Below are 22,657 nucleotides of genomic sequence, written 5' to 3' on the forward strand. Positions count from 1 at the left end.
ATGGTGAGAGCCCTCCACAAATGTCAAGATGAATGGATGGCAAATTTCCACTCAAACTGACATTACACAGGGTACAGTCTGGACTGATGAATAGCTGTGTCCCCTCAGTTCTCCAACTTGGGATGCCTTTTACACTGTTTTGCTGTGATAACTACCATTCCTGGTCCGTGCACGCACAGCCTTCAGCATGCAAGTTACTCCCAGTTATATTGTGTGAGTGCTATTGCCACCCACTAATGAATTACACTGCAGAGTGACACAAGCAAATTCCAAGTCCTAGACTTTTCCCAGAAATGTGCATCCTGTACTGCCCAGCGCTCTCCTGGACAATACAAGCTCATATAAAATCTGTCATTTTATTAATAGAAAATAATATGCACAAATCCTGTAATACCAGATGAAGTTTCCCGAACACTTCAGTCCAGACACACTGCTTTAGATAAAACAATAAAACAAGTTTATTAATAAAAAAGACAGATTTTAAGTGATTACAAGTAATAAGGCATAAAAGTCAGAATTGGTTACAAGAAAATAAAAGTAAAACACAACTAATGCCCAACCTGACAAGCTAAGTGAATTAAAAGCAAAGTCTCTCTCTTCATATGTTCCAATAGTCTTACTGGCTGAATTTCTTTCAGATAGGACCCCTCCCAGTCCAAAGCTGTTTCCTTTGTTCTTCAGCTACTGTGGATGCCACGGATAGAGAGAAAGGGGGGAATAATTTGGGGTATCTCCTTTTATAGTTCTTTATCTTCTTCGAGAATCATCACCAGCAGAGGTTCAGGAGAGAGCATGTCTCTGTGGATGGGAACCTCAAGCTGTTTCTTTGTCAAGGTGTAGATTTTCACTCACATCTTTCCTGCCAAAGAACAGCCACTTAACCAACTGATGGTCCGTTTGATTTTGTTGACACTTGGCTGAGGTGCTGGTCAGCCTTTTTTCCTTTGGGGAACTGGTTTGTAGCTGTTCCCCACAGACTTGGAACACATATTCGTAATACCATACAGAGGAATCGTATAACTTTATGTGCAATGTTGTTACACAATTAACCAGGACAATAATGATCAGCAAATTATGAGTTTTTCAAATGATTTCTCATAAGGCAATTTATCTCATAAGGCACAAAATTTATCATAGTCCTGCAGTACAGGTGCATATAGGTATATAGACTGTCACGGAGGGTATCACATCGTATCTGAATTTACTAAGAAACTGATGGAATACATCACCCTCAAATTGACAGTCCACTCGACTAGGGCTCAGTCCTTCTCTATAGCCCTCCTTTAGGATGCTGGCACAGCAGAAATCTGCAGGGCTGCATCCTGGTCCTTAGTTCACACGTTTGCCAAACACGACACGATCATACCTGCATCCAGAGGTGACACTATCTTTGGTGATGCAGTCCTCTGAACTGTCTTGAATTCGCCTCCTTAGCACCCGCCTCCACATTCACATGCCGCATGGGAGGCTCCTTTGGAGAAGCACCCATAGGGATATACAGTCCAAGGAGAAGATACTTACCTGTACAGTAACTTGAGTTCCTCAAGATGTTTTGTCCCTCTGGGTGCTCTACCTTTCTGCCCTCCTTCCCATCTGCTGTGGAGTCTTCCAGCCACCATAGCTTAGAAGGAACGGGACAGGGCATGGGTCCAAGCCTCCTCATATGACTCCCCTGGGAGCATGAGGCAATCCACTGTGGACACTGCTATTTACAATCTCCAGTGGAAGGTGCACAGGCCCACACATACACATCCTATGGTGGAGCACTACCGGGATAAAACACCTTGAACTCAAGTTACGGTACAGGTAAGTAACCTCTCCTCCTTTTCTCCAGCTGCTGAGTTGCATTAAAGAAGAGAAGGAAGTCTTAAGAATTCTGCGGGACAGCAACAAAGACTTCTTCCCTTTAGAACTCAGGCACCTGATTCTGTAGCAAATGACATTATGTACTCGGCATTTTTTAGGCAATTCCTACAAGCTTAACCCTACTGAAAAACGTATCCACATAGAATATAAAGGAAAGTCACTATCTTTATAATTCTGCCTCTCTGATGTTATCTTGCAGGATTCTCACATTTAGTCTTAATCCCCTAGTGTGAGGCAAGCAGAACTCTACCAACTCTGAAAGAGTTTTGTGAGCATAAAAGGGCCGCCATCCCCTCTTTTTAAGGGCAATCATTCTCTGCTTATGGTAATGCAACACAAAGCTTAAACATCACACTTGAAACTTTCCAGATAATTCCTGATTTAGCAGGAAAAGAAGGCTCCTGTGATATACTAAAGATTGAATTAGAAGGAAATCCAGAAATAAGAAAGAGGTAGCAAGCTACAGAAGGAACCCTTTCACTGACCAGGTAACAGAATTGACTGGCAGGCTTCAGGAATTGCTAGAGTCAAGTTTTGTGGTCACTACCACAGCTCTTCAAAGTTTTATTGCTCTGAGTGTAGAGTTCTGCCTGTCTCACAGCAGCGAGCTGAGACAAAGCAGTCAGAATCCTGCAATAATGGTATCTTTAGGGATTTTAACCCCACTCTGTTTTTAGCTTTCAGGGCTCATTTATTTATGCAAATTATAAACTTTCATTTTTTTTTAAATGTGTCTACAACTTTTCCAGTTACCAATATTTAGTAAGCATTATGTAAAAACTGTCCTGTCAACATGAAAAATATGAAAGCAATTTCTTCAAAAAACAAAATATAAGTTTTCCCACATTACTTAGAAAACACTTAAAAAGGCAGGAAACAAATTTAAAAAAGAGAAATGTAGTGATGCTAACCAAAAGGTACTTATATCTGTGAAATCACTTTACGTTTATGTTGCATTCCTTTACCTCAACGCTTATTGGTATTGAAGGGCATTTAGACTATAAGCTCTTTAGAGCAAGGACAGTCTCTACTAGGAAAATGACTCACTTCTGATAATGGCCATCAATAACTCGTTCTCCTCAAAAGGTGTTAAGATTATTTGGCATCTAGTAAAGTTGAAACAAAATCATTTTCAGCATCCTTACAGAAAGAACGAGATGCAGTGTTCCATCAGTACTCTAACACGCTCATAATTGTTAAGTAGACAGTTCTGACCTGTCTTTAGTAGCAGCTGAGTAGAGCACAGCTTTAAAAAAATGTGAATTACTTTTGAAATTCTGCATCCACACCCCTGCACACAGTGCATGTGTTAAATTTGTATGTCTAATGTCAAGCTACTAAGGCCCCAACCCTTTAACTGCACCCACATCCATAGACTTCTGACTTCAACAGGGCTCATTGTGGGCATAAGAGTTTGCCAGAGTGGATCCCTTTGCAAGATCTAGCTGTAAAAAAGCAAAGTATTACTATGCTTAGCATAATTCTACAATAATTTTCACAAATCAAGTAATGTTCAATAGTCCAATGACTGTATAGTTTTCTGAATAGCAAAAGTATAAATACCCTCAAACTACTTTTCATTAAGCTTCTGGAAAAGTGTTTACATTTAATCATAATAAGCCTTGATCATGGTAATAATTAAGCAAGTGTTGAGGAGACAGACAGACAGAAAGAAAAAGAAAAGAAAAGAAAAGAAAAAGAAAAAAGTGCTTTATGACAAGATTGTATGTCATCAGCCAGAAGTAATGGGCTTGATGCAAGAATTATTGAGTGAAATTAACTGGTCTGAGTTAGGCAGATAGTCAGATAAATCATCATAATGGTCCTTTCTAATCTTAAAAACTATTAAACAAATGCAGGACACAAGGTCACGCTTCTAGAGTACATTAAAGGAAACAATGCTTTGTGTCTCTGAGATGTTGACATTTCACCTTGAGAACAATGAACATACTTAAAGTTTTGCTCACACGCCTAGTGTTATTAAACATAATGAAAACACCGACAGTGATGTTTCCCCCTGATAAAACTACTAGACAGCAGCATATTGAAGCCCAAACTACAAAATGACCATTTCAGGAAAGAGGCCTGGCTTCCTTATATTCCTTCAAAACAGTTGCTGATGGATTAAAGCAGAATTAAACATCCGTGATCAGGCCACATTCTCCAAAGAAACTCAAAATTTTGCAATAACTTCAGCAAGAAATACGCAAACAGATCACAGTCTTCATTTGATTGCTGAGAAGGTGCTCTTCTGTGTTACATGCAAGGTATTAAGTAACAAGAACATGGAGTTAAGCACCTGTTTTGGCAGCTTTCAAATGATAACATACTGGCACTTTGGTTATCAGATGCCAGAGCAGGCTATTTACATAATTCCTCCCCTTGCTTTTGGAAAGTGATTCGCTAAGAATGGTGCGCCTCAGTGAGAGCAGGGGAGAGAAAACTGGGTTGTGGAAACATCTGCAGGATAAGGATTCATTGTTTTTTGTAGCCACACCACAATCATTTTTCTTTAAAAAAAGAATCCAGACTCCACTGTTGAATACAGCCAAAAGTCACAGTTACTTGGAATAAACCTTGAAGCTTTTCATCAGTACTTACATTTTGTCGGTCTCCAGTTAAATGGGCGAACTCCACCATTTCATTTCCAAACTGACTGAATATTTGCACAAACTCTTGAAAACTACTCACTTTCTCTAGCTGTTCCATTGTTGCAAGAACCTGTAATAATATGTTGAAGAAAATAGTTATGATGGCTATTGGTAACCTGTAAAACTGCAGTAGAGTAAGATAAAATTCCTAAAAGTATAGAAAGTGTTGTGCAGAAGCTTCTAAAGCAGATTTTCGTACATTTACATATTAAGCTACATTTTATCTATTAATGAATAGTAATTATTTACTTTCTTAATTTCATCTTTAACAAAGCTTTTCAATAAAACTGCTCCTTTGGTAAACAGAGAAGAAGGAAATTTGACTAACAAATACTATTAGTCGAGAGACAGAGTGCTTGGATTATACAGATAAATTGGGTTATGTAGGACCATTATTTCAAGTGTTAAAAATGAAGAAAGAGGTTGTAAAAAGCTCTTTTCTTGTAGATGGAAAAATATTTTAATCATTCTGTTTCACTCAAAATGAGACCCATTTGTTCTGAAAGCCAACAAGGATAAAAATTTTATAATCCCTTCCTCTCAGAACAAAACCATTTCTCTTTTCTCCCAGTATCTGAAGCAATAAGTTTCAGAATATCCAGTTTACCTATTTTTAAAAACGATTTTCAAAGTCCAAGCATGCTATTTCAGCCCCATGGCTGCAGGCTTCAGCCCTATGGGAGCTTTAGCCCTGCAGCTCCTGGCTTTAGCCCCATGGTGGGGGTGCCTGGGCATGGGGCTCCAGGATTCAGCCAACAGCTCCAGGCTTTAGCCTCACAGGAAGCACTGGGGCTTGGGGCACCAGTCACGGTGCCCTGTGAGCCGCCTAAAGCAGCACACAGCCCCCACCCTTGTTGAAAACGAATGGTCTACACTTCAGGGCAGATTTTTAAAAGAATCATAGAAATGTAGGGCTGGAAGGGACCTTGAGAGATCAAAGTCCAGCCCCCTGCACTGAGGAAGGACCAAGTAACCCTAGCCCAGACTTTTTCTGCCACCCCCCAGAACCTGATGGGAACCACGGTCAGGGCTGGGTAACACTCTTCCCTTCCCCTCCACACTCCCTGAAAGTTCCTCTGCACCATCCTGGGGCGGGCGGGCGGCCCTGCGCCCCACAATTTGAGGACCACTGCCTTAGACCATCCCTTACAGGTAGTTTTCCAACCTAGCCTTAAAAATCTCCAATGATGGGCATTCCATAACCTCTCTAAGCTTATTACAGAGCTTAGGTACTTTCATTCAGAAGAACTTTCTACATACATCAAACCTATATCTCCCATGCTGCAGATTAAGCCCTACCTTCTTGTCCTACCTTTAGTGGACATGGAGAACAACTGACCACAGCCCTTTTTAAAACAGCAGTTAACATATTTAAAGACTTATCAGGTCCCTCCTCAGTCTTCTTTTCTTAAGACTATACATGCCCAGTTTGTTTTTTTTTAACCTTTCCTCATAGGTCAGGGTTTCTGAACACCTTTCATCATTTTTGTTGATCCCCTCTGGACTCAATGTTCCCTTTAATTTTTTCCATCCATTAGCAGAATGATTTTTGCAGCATCAATATCGAGGTAACGTGCAGATGTGCACCACCAATAGGCACAAAAAACCTATATATTTTTCAAAAGGTACCAATGGTATATGTGAAGAGGATCATACAGATTTCCTGGAATCTGACATTTAGGGCCAAATCCTCTGCTGGTGTGCAACCACCAGGATGTCACTGAAACTACTTCGATTTACAATAGCTAAGGATTTGGAATCCTATTAGAATAGCTTCCTCATCACTATTGCAAATGCATAGACTGAAGTCTTATGCACATAACAGGCTTTTCTGAAGGGCAGAAAACAATGAAATCCTATAATGTGCAACCCGTATTTCAGGTTGCAGTTCCCTTTGTTCAGAATTTAATTTTAGTGGCTGGCCATGCACAGCTGAATCTAAACTGAGATTCCTCACCCAAAGGAAATGAAAACTATGGTGTCTTGAAGGTATTTTTGATTTGGCTAGAGGTAGTAATTTGTGGTATTTCACAGTTTTATATAAATCTTGGTTTAGGATGTGGCTCAGACTCAATAAGGTATATATTTTTGGCAGATAAAATACTGCTTATACCCATAAATCATGTGTAAACAGAGGCACCGCAGAACAAAGAACAGAAACATTTAATTGCTGTAATTCAGTATCTCCCTTAGAAAAAAAGAGATTTCATGTAAATTATCCAATTCCTATCTTCATGGCTCTTGTCTGACCTATAAAACGGGTTATTAGATTACTGCAGGCACCGCTCAGATGAATGACAGCAAGGAGGTGAGTGTGTGTGTTTAACTTAACTGAAGAAATATACATATATTCTGTAATCCACAACTGAACACCCAAAGTCTGTCAGTCGCAAAATTGCATGGTAGAAATATTTAACAAACAACACATGTGCAATGCATATATTGATATATTCTTATGTCGGTGCTGCCAGATCTGAAATGTGTAACGTCTGGAGGCTTGGCTGCCTATACAAAGGAACAGCGCTACTCAGAATCATTTATTGGGGAACTATAGAAAAGTGAAAGCGAGAAAAATGCCTGCCTGAGCTGGCTGGGGTTTATGTGGTGACAGGATGGTGTGTGTGTGTTTAGAAGGAAACTTGGACATCTCTCAGATGTGAAGCACTCTCCATCTGGAGAAAGTGCCTGGGACATTTAACAGCGCAAATGACCAGGAGGGGACCATTTGTCTGTAATAAGGGAACCCAGCAGGGTCCTGGACACAGGATTAGGGTAGCCCAGCAGAGGGGTTCCTGTATGATTTATTTTACATCTGTTATTGTGATATCCGGCGAGATCGGGTGCCAAGGAGGACGCTGCAGGGCAGAGGAAAAGCAGATATTTTGCACATGCGTCTCTGCTGCAGATGTGAGCACTTTCTGAGGGCGAGCTTGGTGGAGCTGTGTGTGTGAGAGCTCCTGGATGGGTGCAGTCAGGAGTCTTAGAGGGCAGAAGGGACTCTGCGGGGAAGAGGCCTCTCTCCCGTCCCCACCGCAGCCCTGGAGCTGGGGGGCAGGTGTTTCTCCTCACTACAGCCCCAAGGCTGGGACGAGGTGCCACCCCACCATAGACCTGCATGCCTCATGCTCCCCATCACCACCCCCCACCTATCCCCTATTCCCCACCTCACTCTACGCTCCACCGTGGCTACACCCATGTGCACACGCCTGTAGGGCTGTAGTAATCAGATGCATGGACCTTGATGGTCTCCTGGGCGGCTATGCAAGCACACACCTTAGAGGGAACAGTTTGGACTTTCTTGGACTTGTCCACATGCTAAGCAGCAGTTCTGCAGAAAAGGACCTGGGGGTTATAGTGGATAAGAAGCTGAATATGAGTCAGCAGTGTGCCCTTGTTGCCAAGAAGGCCAATGGCATATTGGGCTGTATTAGCAGAATTGTCAGCAAATCGAGGGAAGTGATTATTCCCCTCTATTTGGCACTAGTGAGGCCACACCTGGAGTATTGCGTCCAGTTTTGGTCCCCCCACTACAGAAGGGATGTAGACAAATTGTAGAGAGTCCAGTGGAGGGCAATGAAAATGATTAGGGGGCTGGGGCACATGACTTACGAGGAGAGGGTGAGGGAACTGGGGTTATTTAATTTGCAGAAGAGAAGAGTGAGGGGGATTTGACAGCAGCCTTCAACTACCTGAAGGGGGGTTCCATTGAGGATGGAGTTAGGGTGTTCTCAGTGATGGCAGATGACAGAACAAGGAGCAACGGCCTCAAGCTGCAGTGGGGAAGAGGTCTAGGTTGGATATTATGAAACACTATTTCACTAGGAAGATGGTGGAATCTCTATCCTTAAAGGTTTTTAAGGCCCAGCTTGACAAAGCCCTGGCTAGGATGATTTTGTTGGTGTTGATCCTGCTTTGAGCAGGGAATTGAACTAGATGACCTCCTGGGTCTCTTCCAACCCTAATCTTCTATGATCTTTCCTAAAGTGTGGTACCGAGAACTAAATACAGTACTCCAGCTGAATCTTCACCAATGCCGAGTAGAGCAGGACAATTATCTCCCACATCTCACATACAAAACTCCTGTTAATACATTCCAGAGTGACATTAGCATTCTTGCAGCTGCACCACACTTATGACTCATACTCATGATTCACTATAAGCCCTTGATGTTTTTCAGCTGTACTATTGTCTAGCCAGTTATTCTCTATTTTGTAGCTGAGCATTTGAAGTACTTTGCTTTTCTCTTTACTGAATTTAATCTTGTTGAATTCAGACCAATTCTCCAATTTGTCATGATCACTTGGAATTTTAATTCTGCTCTCCAAAGTGCTTATAACTCTCTTCCCATCTTAGTGTCATCTGCCAATTTAATACTTCATTCCATTAATGAAAATATTGACCAGTACCAAACCCAAGACTGGCCCCAACGAGACTTCACTAGATATGCCCTCCCAGTTTGAAAGCAAACCATTGGTAACTAGTTTTTATGGTCTTTCAAGCAGTTGTGTATCTACCTTACAATAATTTCACATAGACCATATTTCACCAGTTTGCTTATGACAACGTCATGTGAGATTGTGTCAAAAGCTTTACTGAAAATCAAGATATATCCAGTGTATTTACTTCCCTCCTATCCACTAGGTCAGAAACCCTGCCCAAGAAGGAAAATTAGGTTGTTTTGGCATGATTTGTTCTTGAAAAATCCGAGTTGAATAGTCTTTATAACCCTATTATCCTCTAGATGCTTACAAATTGTTTTTTTAATAATGTGTTCCAGTATCTCTCCAGGTATCAAACTTAGACTGGGCTTGTCTACATCAGAAAGTTGCAGCGCTGGTGAGGGAGTTACAGCGCTGCAACTTAGGAGGTGTACACATCTGCAGGGCACCATCAGCGCTGCAACTCCCTGTTTGCAGCGCTGGCCGTACTCCCGTTTTGTCTCGGGTGTAGAGGATCCAGCGCTGGTGATCCAGCGCTGGTAATCAAGTATAGACACTTACCAGCGCTTTTCTTGACCTCCGTGGAATAAGCAGGTATCCCAGCATACCTGAGGAAGCCTCTGGTAATCAAACTGGTCTCCTTCCCCAGCTTGCTCTCGCGTTCCCCGAACCCCGAGCAAGCGGGTCTCCTTCCCTGAGGTTTGCTGGGTGGTTCCGGGAATGCGAGAGCAAACCGCGGCGAAGCTGGTCTCCTTCCCCGGTTTGCTCTCGCGTTCCCCGAACAAGCAGGTCTCCTTCCCTACGGTTTGCAGGGTGGTTCGGGGAACGCGAGAGCAAACCGCGGCGAAGCTGGTCTCCTTTCCCGGTTTGCTCTCTCGTTCCCCGAACCCCGAGCAAGCAGGTCTCCTTCCCTGCGGTTTGCAGGGTGGTTCGGAGAACGCGAGAGCAAACCGGGAAAGGAGACCAGCTTCGCCGCGGTTTGCTCTCGCGTTCCCCGAACAAGCAGGTCTCCTTCCCTGCGGTTTGCAGGGTGGTTCGGGGAACGCGAGAGCAAACCGCGGCGAAGCTGGTCTCCTTTCCCGGTTTGCTCTCTCGTTCCCCGAACCCCCGAGCAAGCAGGTCTCCTTCCCTGCGGTTTGCAGGGTGGTTCGGGGAACGCGAGAGCAAACCGCGGCGAAGCTGGTCTCCTTTCCTGGTTTGCTCTCGCGTTCCCCGAACCCCCCTTGAAGCCGCCCAACAGCGCTGCAGTGTGGCCACATCTAACACCACTTGCAGCGCTGGTTGCTGTAAGTGTGGCCACTCTGCAGCGCTGGCCCTATACAGCTGTACTAATACAGCTGTAACAACCAGCGCTGCAAAATTTTAGATGTAGACATGGCCTTAGACTGACTAGTCTATAATGTCTCATGTTCTCTTTGTTCCCCTTTTTAAAGACTGGTACTATGTTTGCTCTTCTCCAGACCTCTGGGCCTCACCAGTCCTCCATGAGTTTTTAAACACAACTGCTAACGGTACTGAGATTGCTTCAGCTAGTTCCTTAAGGACTCTAGGATGAATTTCATCAGGCCCTACCAATTTGAATATATCTAACTTAGCTAAATATTGTTTAGATAGCCATTCTTTCCCTGCTTTGGTTTGTGTTCCTTCGCCCTTGATGTTATTAGTAATTATGCTGAGTATCTGGTCACCATTAATGTTTTTTGTGAAGACTTCAGTAAAATAGGCATTAAACACCTCATTTTCAAGATGTCCTCAATTTTTAGCTCTCCTTCTCCATTAAGCAGAAGACCTACACTTTCCTTCATCCTTCTCTTGCTGCTAATGTATTAAACCTCTTCTGTTTCCTTGTATGGCTCTTGCTTGGTGTAATTCATTTTGTGCTCTGGTCTTTCTGATTTTATCCCTACATTCTTGTGCTATTCTTTTGTAATCCTTCTCAGCAATTCATCCAAATTTCCACTTTTTGTAAAATTGCTTTTTGATTTTCAGGTCATTAAAGAGCACCTCATGGAGCCATAGTGGCATCTTACTATTTTTCCAACTTTTTCCTTGCATCAAGAGAGTTTGCAGTTTTGCTTTTAATATAGTCTCCTTGAAAAACTGCCAACTCTCCTAAACAACTTTTTTCCTTAGAGTTTCTTTCCACCAGTTCTCTGCATTTGCTGCACTCTGCTTTTTCTGAGGTCAATTATCCTTATTCTGATGCTCTAACTCCTTCCTTTCCTTGGAATCACGACAGCTATCATTTCATTATCACTTTCACCTAAATTGCCTTCCACCTTCACAGTTGCCACCAATTCCACCCTGTTGCTCAGAATTAAATCTAAAATGGTGTCACTCTGGTCACTTCTTGACATTCTGAAACAAAAATGTTGTCCCCAATACATTCCAAGAACTTACTGGAAATACTGTGTTTTGCCATATTATTTTTCCAACAGCTCTCTAGGCAGTTGAAGTCCTCCATTACAACCAGGTCTTGTGTTTTCAATATTTCTATTACTTGTTCTAGAAATACTTCATCCACCTCACCTTCCCAATTTGGTGGTCTACAATAGACCACTGCCATGATGTCGCCCCCCGCTCCTTTTTTTTAAACCCTTTTTATATCTTTTCACAGAGACTTTCAACTGATCTGCCTCTCACCTCCTTCTGGACCTCAAATCAAGTGCATTATACATCAAGACTGTATACAGCACCTATTCCCTTTTTATCGTGCCTGTTCTTCCTGAACAATTTATACTCCTCTATACCAATATGCCAGACATATGCCAAGTCCCTGTGCTGCCAATTAAGGCATAGCATTTAGCTTATGTATGAATACTTCCAGCTCTTCTTGTTTAATTCCCATACTTCTTGCTTAGACTTATCTTGGTGTCTTGTACCATGCAGATCACATTCTCATTTATTTACGTATTTGATTGCCAAAGATGGATGACAGCAGTAGGACCATCAATATTCCAAGTAGGAACAGGCATAGTTGAATCTGCTAAGGACTACACTTAGAAATAAGAATCCTTCAAGTTACTGTCACTAACACAACAATGGCATCATAGGGTTCGCCTTTACAGAACATTTCTAATTTACTAATTTTAATGTATTACTAAGGCTGTCAATGAATCACAGTTAACTCACACAATTAACTCAAAAAAATTAATAGCGATTGAAAAAATCAATTATCACACTTAAAAGAGTACCAATTGAAATTTATTTAATATTTTTGGATATTTTTCTACATTTTCAATATTTATTTCAATTACAACACAGAATACGAAGTGCACAGTGCTCACTTTATATGATTTTTTATTACAAATACATGCACTGTAAAAATGATAAGAAATAGTATTTTTCAATTCACCTTATACAAGTAGAGTAGTGCAATCTCTATCCTGAAAGCGTAACTTACAAATGCAGACTTTTTTTGTTACATAACTGCACTCAGAAACAAAACAGTGTAAAACTTTAGAGCCTACAAGTTCACTCAGTCCTGCTTATTCTACCAATCGCTAAGACAAACAAGTTTGTTTACATTGACCGGAGATAATGCTGCCTGCTTCTTATTTACAATGTCACCTGAAAGTGAGAACAGGCATTCACATGGTATTTTTATAGCTGGCGATGCAAGACCTTTACATGTCAGATATGCTAAACATTTGTATGCCCCTTCACGCTTCGACCACCATTCCAGAGGACAACTCCACGCTGATGATGCTTGTTAAAAAAAAAAAGTGTCGATTAAATTTTGACTGTACTCCTTGTGAGAATTGTATGTCTCCTGCTCTGTTTCACCTGCATTCTGCATACATTTCTGTACATTATAGCAGTCTCAGATGATGACCCAGCATATTTGTTTTAAAAATACTTTCACTCCAGATTTGACAAAGCGAAAAGAAGGTACCAATGTGAGATTTCTAAAAATAGTTACAGCACTCAACCCAAGGTTTAAGAATCTGAAGTGCCATTCAAAATCTGAGATGGACGAGGTGTTCAGACTTCTAAAAGCATGCTTCAAAGGCAACACTCTGATGTGGAAACAGGACCCAAACCACCCAAAATGAAAATCAACCTTCTGCTGATGGCATTTGACTCAGATGATGAAAATGAACATGCGTCAGTCCGCATTGCTTTGGATCATTATCAGGCAGAACCCGTTATCAGCATGGAAGCATGTCCTATGGAATGGTGGTTGAAGCATGAAGGGAGATATGAATCTTTAGCGCATTTGGCATGTAAATATCTTGAAACACCAGCTACAACAGTGCCATGTGAACGCTTGTTTTCACTTTCAGGTGACATTTTAGACATGAAGCAAGCAGCATTATCTCCTGAAAATTGTAATCAACCTTGTTTGTCTGAGTCATTGGCTGATCAAAAAGCAGGACTGAGTGAACTTGTAGGCTCTAAAGTTTTACATGGTTTTATTTTTGAATGCAGTTTTTTTTGTGCCTAATTCTACATTTGTAAGTTCGACTTTCATGATGAAGAGATTGAACTGCAGTACTTGTATGATGAGGTAAACTGGAAAATATTTTTTGTTTTTGTTTTTTTACAGTGCAAATATTTGTAATCAAATATAATTATAAAGTGAGCACTGTATACTTTGTATTCTGTGTTGTAAGTGAAATTAATATTTGAAATGTAATAAACATCCAAAAACAATAGAATACCATCTATTTAAAAAAATTTAAATCATGCGATTAATTAATTTTTTTAATCACTTGACAGTCCTAGTATTACCATTTGGCTTTATTTCTTGCACTTCAGTTTGATTAATTGTATACATGAAATAATCAACATTAAAATAAAGGTATATTTCCAAAAAAAATGACACCAATTGATGAAATTTAAGACTTAAAGTGTTAAATCATATAACATTTGTGTTTGCAGTGTTGTTGTAGCCATATTGGGCCCACGATATGAGACACACAGGGTAGATGAGGTAATACTTTTTATTGCACCAACTTCTGTTGATTGAAGGGACACGCTTTCGGGCTTCACAGAGCTCTTTCTGAAGTCTGGAAAAAAAGTAACCAGAGTGTCACAGTGAAATACAAGATGGGACAGATTGTTAAGCATAAGTGGTAAACACATGTAGAAAATGACCACGTCAAATAAAATGGGCAATTAAGAATTAGCAGGCAGTAGGGTGTGTTACAAATTGTTATGAGCCTTAAAAATCAGTGTTTCTATTCAGTCCATTAATTTTAGTTTCCAGCAGAGTTATGGATTTAAGTTCCCAGGCTCATCTTTTGAAGGTGTTGTGCAGGTTTCTTTTGAGGATGAGGAGTGAGAGGTCATATATGGAGTGATCAGTTTGTGAAAAATGTTCGTTCATTGGTGATAGGATTTGGGGTTATTATTTTTCCTGAGAGAGTTCATTCAAGAGCATAGTGATTATCTGATTTCATCACATAGTTGTTGTTGGGGCATCTGATGCACTGGATAAGTTACACCACATGTTGTGACACAGCTATCAAAAAAATGCCATTCAACACAATCAAAAAGTAGAACCAACTACAACAACTCAACTGCCAACAGACCACCACCTCCAGGAGAAACCATGACACCAGGACCAACCACATGGATATGTTACCCCAACATCATCATCAACCTAAAGTGATTACCCCTAACCGGACTGAAATACAGAGTTCAGGCTCCTCAAGAGACTGAACTTCTGCTCCAGCAAAAAAACCTGATACCATGCTACCATGTGGAGAGCTAGAACAATTCTTATGCCGACTCCGCCACAAGGAATTCTTTCATAACAAGACACCACCACCTACAACTACCACATACCCAAACATAGTCATAAGAAAAAACAAATCGTTGACTGGACACATGCCAGCAGACAAGCACATTGCTTTAGGGGGAAAAAATCAACTGCAAAACCCTCAACGAAGATTACATCCACCACAATCTCTCCAACACCAAGAGGACTAGGTTCGATGGGGACAGGTGAGCAAAGCCCACAGGTAAGTGGGGAACAAGACCTGGGAGATGGGTTGGAAACAGGAGGGAGCACGGGCTATAATGGCAGAGAGGAAGGAGGGTCAGGGCAAAGCTGGGAGGCAAGATCAAACCAGTATCTTAGATGCCTTTATACAAATGCAAGAAGTATGGGTAATAAGCAGGAAGAACTGGAAGTGCTAATAAATAAATACAACTATGACATTATTGGCATTACTGAAACTTGGTGGGATAATACACACGACTGGAATGTTGGTGTGGATGGGTATAGTTTGCTCAGAAAGGACAGACAGGGGAAAAAGGGAGGAGGTGTTGCCTTATATATTAAAAATGTACACACTTGGACTGAGGTGGAGATGGACATAGGAGACGGAAGGGTGGAGAGTCTCTGGGTTAGGCTAAAAGGGGTAAAAAACACAGGTGATGTCGTGCTGGGAGTCTACTACAGGCCACCTAATCAGGTGGAAGAGGTGGATGAGGCTTTTTTCAAACAACTAACAAAATCATCCAAAGCCCAAGATTTGGTGGTGATGGGGGACTTCAACTATCCAGATATATGTTGGGACAATAACACCGCGGGGCACAGACTATCCAATAAGTTCCTGGACTGCATTGCAGACAACTTTTTATTTCAGAAAGTTGAAAAAGCTACTGGGGGGGAAGCTGTTCTAGACTTGATTTTAACTAATAGGGAGGAACTTGTTGAGAATTTGAAAGTAGAAGGAAGCTTGGGTGAAAGTGATCATGAAATCATAGAATTTGCAATTCTAAGGAAGGGTAGAAGGGAGTACAGCAGAATAGAGACAATGGATTTCAGGAAGGCGGATTTTGGTAAGCTCAGAGAGCTGACAGGCAAGGTCCCATGGGAATTAAGACTGAGGGGAAAACAACTGAGGAAAGTTGGCAGTTTTTCAAAGGGACGCTATTAAGGGCCCAAAAGCAAGTTATTCCGATGGTTAGGAAAGATAGAAAATGTGGCAAAAGACCACCTTGGCTTACCCTTGAGATCTTGCGTGACCTACAAAATAAAAAGGCGTCATATAAAAAATGGAAACTAGGTCAGATCACGAAGGATGAATATAGGCAAATAACACAGGAATGCAGAGGCAAGATTAGAAAAGCAAAGGCACAAAATGAACTCAAACTAGCTATGGGAATAAAGGGAAACCAGAAGACTTTTTATCAATACATTAGAAGCAAGAGGAAGACTAAGGACAGGGTAGGCCCACTGCTCAATGAGGAGGGGGTAACAGTAACGGGAGACTTGGAAATGGCAGAGATGCTTAATGACTTCTTTGTTTCGGTCTTCACTGAGAAGTCTGAAGGAATGTCTAGTATAGTGAATGCTTATGGGAAGAGGGTAGGTTTAGAAGAGAAAATAAGGAAAGAGCAAGTAAAAAATCACTTAGAAAAGTTAGATGCCTGCAAGTCACCAGGGCCTGATGAAATGCATCCTAGAATACTCAAGGAGTTAATGGAAGAGGTATCTGAGCCTCTAGCTATTATCTTTGGGAAATCATGGGAGACGGGGGAGATTCCAGAAGACTGGAAGAGGGCAAATATAGTGCCCATCTATAAAAAGGGAAATAAAAACAACCCAAGAAACTACAGACCAGTTAGTTTAACTTCTGTGCCAGGGAAGATAATGGAGCAGGTAATCAAAGAAATAATCTGCAAACACTTGGAAGGTGGTAAGGTGATAGGGAATAGCCAGCATGGATTTGTAAAGAACAAATCGTGTCAAACTAATCTGATAGTGTTCTTTGATAGGATAACGAGCCTTGTGGATAAGGGAGAAGCGGTGGATGTGATATACCTAGACTTTAGTAAGGCATTTGATACAGTCTCGCATGATATTCTTATAGATAAGGTAGGAAAGTACAATTTAGATGGGGCTACTATAAGGTGGGTGCATAACTGGCTGGATAACCGTACTCAGAGAGTAGTTGTTAATGGCTCCCAATCCTGCTGGAAAGGTATAACAAGTGGGGTTCCGCAGGGTTCTGTTTTGGGACCGGTTCTGTTCAATATCTTCATCAAAGATTCAGATGTTGACATAGAAAGTACGCTTATTAAGTTTGCGGACGATACCAAACTGGGAGGGATTGCAACTGCTTTGGAGGACAGGGTCAAAATTCAAAATGATCTGGACAAATTGGAGAAATGGTCTGAGGTAAACAGGATGAAGTTCAATAAAGATAAATGCAAAGTGCTCCACTTAGGAAGGAACAATCAGTTTCACACATACAGAATGGGAAGAGACTGTCTAGGAAGGAGTATGGCAGAAAGAGATCTAGGGGTCATAGTAGACCACAAGCTTAATATGAGTCAACAGTGTGATATTGTTGCAAAAAAAGCAAACATGATTCTGGGATGCATTAACAGGTGTGTTGTAAACAAGACACGAGAAGTCATTCTTCCGCTTTACTCTGCGCTGGTTAGGCCTCAACTGGAGTATTGTGTCCAGTTCTGGGCACCGCATTTCAAGAAAGATGTGGAGAAATTGGAGAGGGTCCAGAGAAGAGCAACAAGAATGATTAAAGGTCTTGAGAACATGACCTATGAAGGAAGGCTGAAGGAATTGGATTTGTTTAGTTTGTAAAAGAGAAGACTGAGAGGGGACATGATAGCAGTTTTCAGGTATCTAAAAGGGTGTCATCAGGAGGAGGGAGAAAACTTGTTCACCTTAGCCTCCAATGATAGAACAAGAAGCAATGGGCTTAAACTGCAGCAAGGGAGATTTAGGTTGGACATTAGGAAAAAGTTCCTAACTGTCAGGGTAGTTAAACACTGGAATAGACTGCCTAGGGAAGTTGTGGAATCTCCATCTCTGGAGATATTTAAGAGTAGGTTAGATAAATGTCTTTTAGGGATGGTCTAGACAGTATTTGGTCCTGCCATGAGGGCAGGGGACTGGACTCGATGACCTCTCGAGGTCCCTTCCAGTCCTAGAGTCTATGAGGACAGCTGCACAAGTCCCTGAAATCCAGTCACCATATAGTGATAAGAACAGATGACAAACAGGATACCATCATAGTCCTTAATTGTAAAGTCTACATTAATGAGGCTAACAGACAACTCTCCAACACCACCAACTACAAAGAACTCAGATATGACCCCACACCACTATTCACACAGGACTTTAGAGATACATCAAATCTTCCCCAAACAACTTCAAGAAAAACTTTACACCTCATCCCCCATGAACTTTCTACATGATTCCCAAGGTATATGAACAAGGAAAGACCCAGGGAGACCCGTCATATCTGGCCACAGCACTCTTACAAAGGAATATCAGGATTCAGAAGCTGGCCTCAAATCACCCACCACACAAAGGGTCGGTTTCCACCAAGACACTAGCAACTTCCTTCTGAAACTGTACAATGCTAACAGCCTCCCCCAGAACACCATCCTTGCCAAAATGGAGGTTACCTCCCTATACACCAAACATCCCAAACCATGAAAACAGCCATGGGTACTAGCATAGCTCCCCAATATGCCAGCCTCTTCATGGACCACCTCAAGGGAGAATTTCCAGAAAAATGCACTCCAAAGCCAACGATATACCTGAGATCAACTGTTGATATTTTCATCCTCTGGAAAGATAACCTAATCTTTCTCACATTTTCACCACAACTTTTACAACCTCCACCCACATCCACCAAACTCTTTCAAGAACACTCCCATCAGAATCAACTTCCTGGACACCACAATCAGCTTCAACAATGGAACTCTACAGACAACCATATACAAAAACCCCATGAATAACCACAGTTACATCCACAGGTCCAACAACCACCCCAGACACACCAAGAAATCTGTTGTTTATAGCCAGGCACTCACATACCACAGAACTTTGCTCTGAAGAGAAAGTCTGAGATACACACTTAAATTCACCTTCACCAAACAAGGACACTCAATGAGGGAAGTAGATCACATTGTGGAATAGGCCACCCAAATACCCCAGAAGAGCCAGCCTCAATATGGCAGGGAACAGGGGGAACCACTGACCACGTATCTCTACTTGTGACCTACCACTCCACACTAAAACACAAATGAGGTATTATTAAGGCCCTTCATGTTCAGTTTTTATTTTATTTAATTTTTCCTGGAAATTTATCAGTTTATTACCACAACAGTAAAAATAAGTGAAAATCAGTGCAAAAAAACTATTAATTTTTCTGGGTAAATATTGAGGTTTATTTTGGTGGATGGAAAGACAAGGAAAGAGTATTCGGTGGATGGAAAGACAAGGAAAGAGTATTCAGTAGATTAATGCTTTGAATTCCATTCATCAATGTGGTTTCTTGCAAAACTAAAATAATGCCATCTCTTATCCCCAAATAAAACTTTTCATTTGAATAACCAGTTTACTGTTGTAGATTGAGAACTATTAGCCTATAAATATTTACATTTAATAATTGGGCCACATATTTGCAGCACATAAATTCAACTTCACACTTTTCTCCTGTTTTTGTATTTTTAAAACTTTCAAATACTTCCCTGTGTTCCGAAACTTATTCTCATACAGATTTTCATTTTCTTCCCATTTTAGTGTGTTAAATCTTTAAATCATTATCTGCTAACACTTCAAAATGTTTATGTGGTGGGCATGAGATTCATCAGTACATTCAAATGTGTACACATTTCAGAGCTTGCATGCGTGCCTGTTTGTCTATTGTATGTATTTTCTAAACTAATACATAGCCTTACTTTAACAGGCAGCTTTGCATATACACACACAGACTAATGTATTATCATAATACATATCTCATGCAACGTACTGTATTTTCCTAGTAAAACAAGTTATTTTTTAATATAGTTGAAAGCTCTAAAAGTAGGGTGAAAAAAAATCAGAAAAAAAATGAATAAATACTTTTTGTAAAACCTGGGAGTTTTTTTGATAAAAAACAGTTTAAAATTAAACTAAGGGGCTTAGGTATCAAACAATTACAACCCACAAGGACGACAACCTGCAAAAAAAGTTTCCCAAACTCCCTCTTCTGACTGCCAAACAGCCCCCCAGCCTCATGACCCTCAACCAAAACAAGTTCCCCATCTACTAAGGTATCACAACTCAAAGCAGTTTCAGACTCTGGCACAAACAAGGATGCAAAACCTGCATCTGGAGTCATATCTCCACTGCTACAATGATCAATACTCCCTACTCCCAACACACCCTCAAGAGCCATTGGTCATAGAATCATAGAATATCAGGGTTGGAAGAGACCTCAGGAGGTCATCCAGTCCAACCCCCTGCTCAAAGCAGGACCAATTCCCAACTAAATGGTCCTACACATGCCTGTAACATGTGGCATACTTCATCCAGTGCACCAAAGGCCCAAACAACAACTATGTGGTTGAAGCCACATAATCACTACATACTTAGACCACAGAAGAATAAGACAAGAACACCCTATCATCCATGGGCAAACACTTTTCACACTTGATCACTCCATAGCTGACCTTTCAATCCTTGTCCTCAAAGGAAACCTGCACAACACCTTCAAAAGACAAGCCTGGGAGCTTAACTGCCCACTGTATTTGAAGCGGTGGTCTACAACATGTGTGAACCCCTTACGCTTAACAACCCCACCCACCTTGTATTTAGCTGAGACATTCTGGTTACATTTTTTCAGACCTGAGGAAGAGTTCTGTGAAACTTGAAAGCTTTTATTGGACCAATTTCTGTTGCTCCAATAAAAGATATCACCTCACCTAGCTTGTGTCTCATAAAATATTTATTTCAATCTAAAAAACAGATATGGACTCTCTTATTAGCATTCCTCTCCATTCATCCAGGCAGCCGCAGCTTATGGATCCTCCTTAGCTCTTTACTTCTAACATGTTGGGAATGTGCTCTTTGCCTTGCTGCTGACAGTTGGTGGAAACATGTTTAAAAATGTCCTGCTGCATCTAACAGAAGAGAGATTTTCATTGGCCATTTTACCAACAGCCATCCTTTGCACCCAACAGAAAATATAAAAGCCAATTTTTTTCTGTGCCAAAGTAAATGAACACTAACACACCACCTCATCTTTCTCCTCACAAAATAGCACCTCAAGTCTTTTGGCACAATGCTCAATGTCACCAAAATAACTTTAGACACTTGCCCAACAATAACCACTCTTCACACACTGGATAGGATATCTTGTGGCAGTATTTAACTATTTTGTTTTACTTCTCTCCAACCCAAGAAATGCCACTAATAGATTAAACAAATGTAGCCATATTGACAGACAAGAGAATATAAAGCAAAGTATGTAAGACAAGTTAACGGCAAATGTGACCTAAAGTCTCTTGATTCAGTATTTCCTGAAATAAAGAATCTAAATAGACTTTGTTGTTTTTTTTTAAACAAGTTTCACAGTTTCTTCTCTTAAAATATATATAGTTAAACTAACGAGGGAAAAAACATAGTTCTTTAATATTAAGTGTAACGCAAAGTATTACTTCATTTGGTACCAAATTCTCTCACATCTCCAGCACATATAGTTTCAGAAACAACAAGAGACACTTAAATACCTTGTTTCTGGAAGCTAAAATTTGTTTAATAACTATTCTGTCTGCCAGTACCAGCACCTTTGTCACTGAAGAAAGCAGCAATCTTGCAGCTTTTACTACTCCTGTTTTGTCTGTAAAAATTGTTATCCGGCCATCAGATTCTGGATGATCCAAGTTAGCAACATCTGTAAGCTGTGCAATTGTTTCACCTAAAAAAACCAAAGATAAATACGTAACTTTTGTGCTTTTAAAACAGAAAAAAGCTGAGAACATAAAAAATGCCTAAATTAAAAGGGATAAATGGCACCTGCCTTGCTGATATTGCTTGCTCCCTTTTGTCTTGTATCTTATTACTAACTATAAATGATTCTGCCTACTCACTTCAGCTCTCAACTGCTTGATATTTGCTCCTTCTCTCCCTCAAATATGACCAAAATTTTGGTTTTGTCCTTAAGAGCTTGTAGATTTAATTTTGCTTCAGAAAAAAATGGAAGTTAGTATTGCTCTCCTACTTTTTTTCTTTTTAATAGTAAAAATTAAGTTCATGCAAGCACTGGAACAAAACAGAAGAACCCATAGTCCAACCAGCATTTATTCTGTCAAGTCCTGGCTAGTATTCTCACAAGCTAACTGATTTGTAGATTTCATTTTGTTTTAAAAATTCTCAAGTGTAAGAATAAGCAGCCCCCAACAGGAATTTTAAATATCCAATAAAATAGGTTTGTATTTGTTAGGCTACTGGGGAAGCACTGTAATGACACTACTGTGTATAGGTTTTAGAAAGATACAGAGTCATAGACAGAAAGGAAGAATAGAGAAAAGAAATGATGAAAATTATTTTTTTAAAATTGAATAATGTAAAATTTCACAATTACAACACTGTATTTATTTACAGCAACTTTCTCCAAGAGCTAAGAGAATAAGGTTTGTTTTTATCACTGTAACAACGCAACACCAGTGCTCCAATAATGTACTATAAACATGCTATTATGAAATCTAAAATATCTATATCAGAGGTGGGCAAACTACGGCCCGCAGGCTGCCCCTGAGCTCCTGGCCTGAGAGGCTAGACCCCAGCCCCACCCCTGCTGTTCTCCCTCCCCTGCAGCCTCAGCTCGCTCCGATGCTAGCACAATGCTTCGGGTGGCAGGGCTGCGAGCTTCTGGGGCAGCACAGCTGCAGAGCCCGACAGTGTAGTAACAGGCAGTGCTCCAGGCAGTGTGGTAACAGGGC

General features: G+C 40.9%; 1 protein-coding gene across 2 annotated transcripts in view; it reads right to left on the minus strand.

The window, feature by feature from the left end:
- The window catches only part of CTNNAL1 (catenin alpha like 1), a 165,714-nt gene that overhangs the window by 82,526 nt on the left and 60,531 nt on the right, over positions 1-22,657 (minus strand). For both annotated transcript variants that reach the window (XM_030551619.1, XM_030551620.1), the window contains exons 3-4: positions 21,446-21,633; positions 4,468-4,587 (exon numbers count right to left, since the gene is read on the minus strand). In XM_030551619.1, coding sequence (XP_030407479.1) covers positions 4,468-4,587; positions 21,446-21,633 — 308 coding nt within the window. The remainder of the gene's footprint in view (positions 1-4,467; positions 4,588-21,445; positions 21,634-22,657) is intronic.

This window comes from Gopherus evgoodei, chromosome 2 (assembly GCF_007399415.2).
Source record: "Gopherus evgoodei ecotype Sinaloan lineage chromosome 2, rGopEvg1_v1.p, whole genome shotgun sequence".
Taxonomy (NCBI): Eukaryota; Metazoa; Chordata; order Testudines; family Testudinidae; genus Gopherus; species Gopherus evgoodei.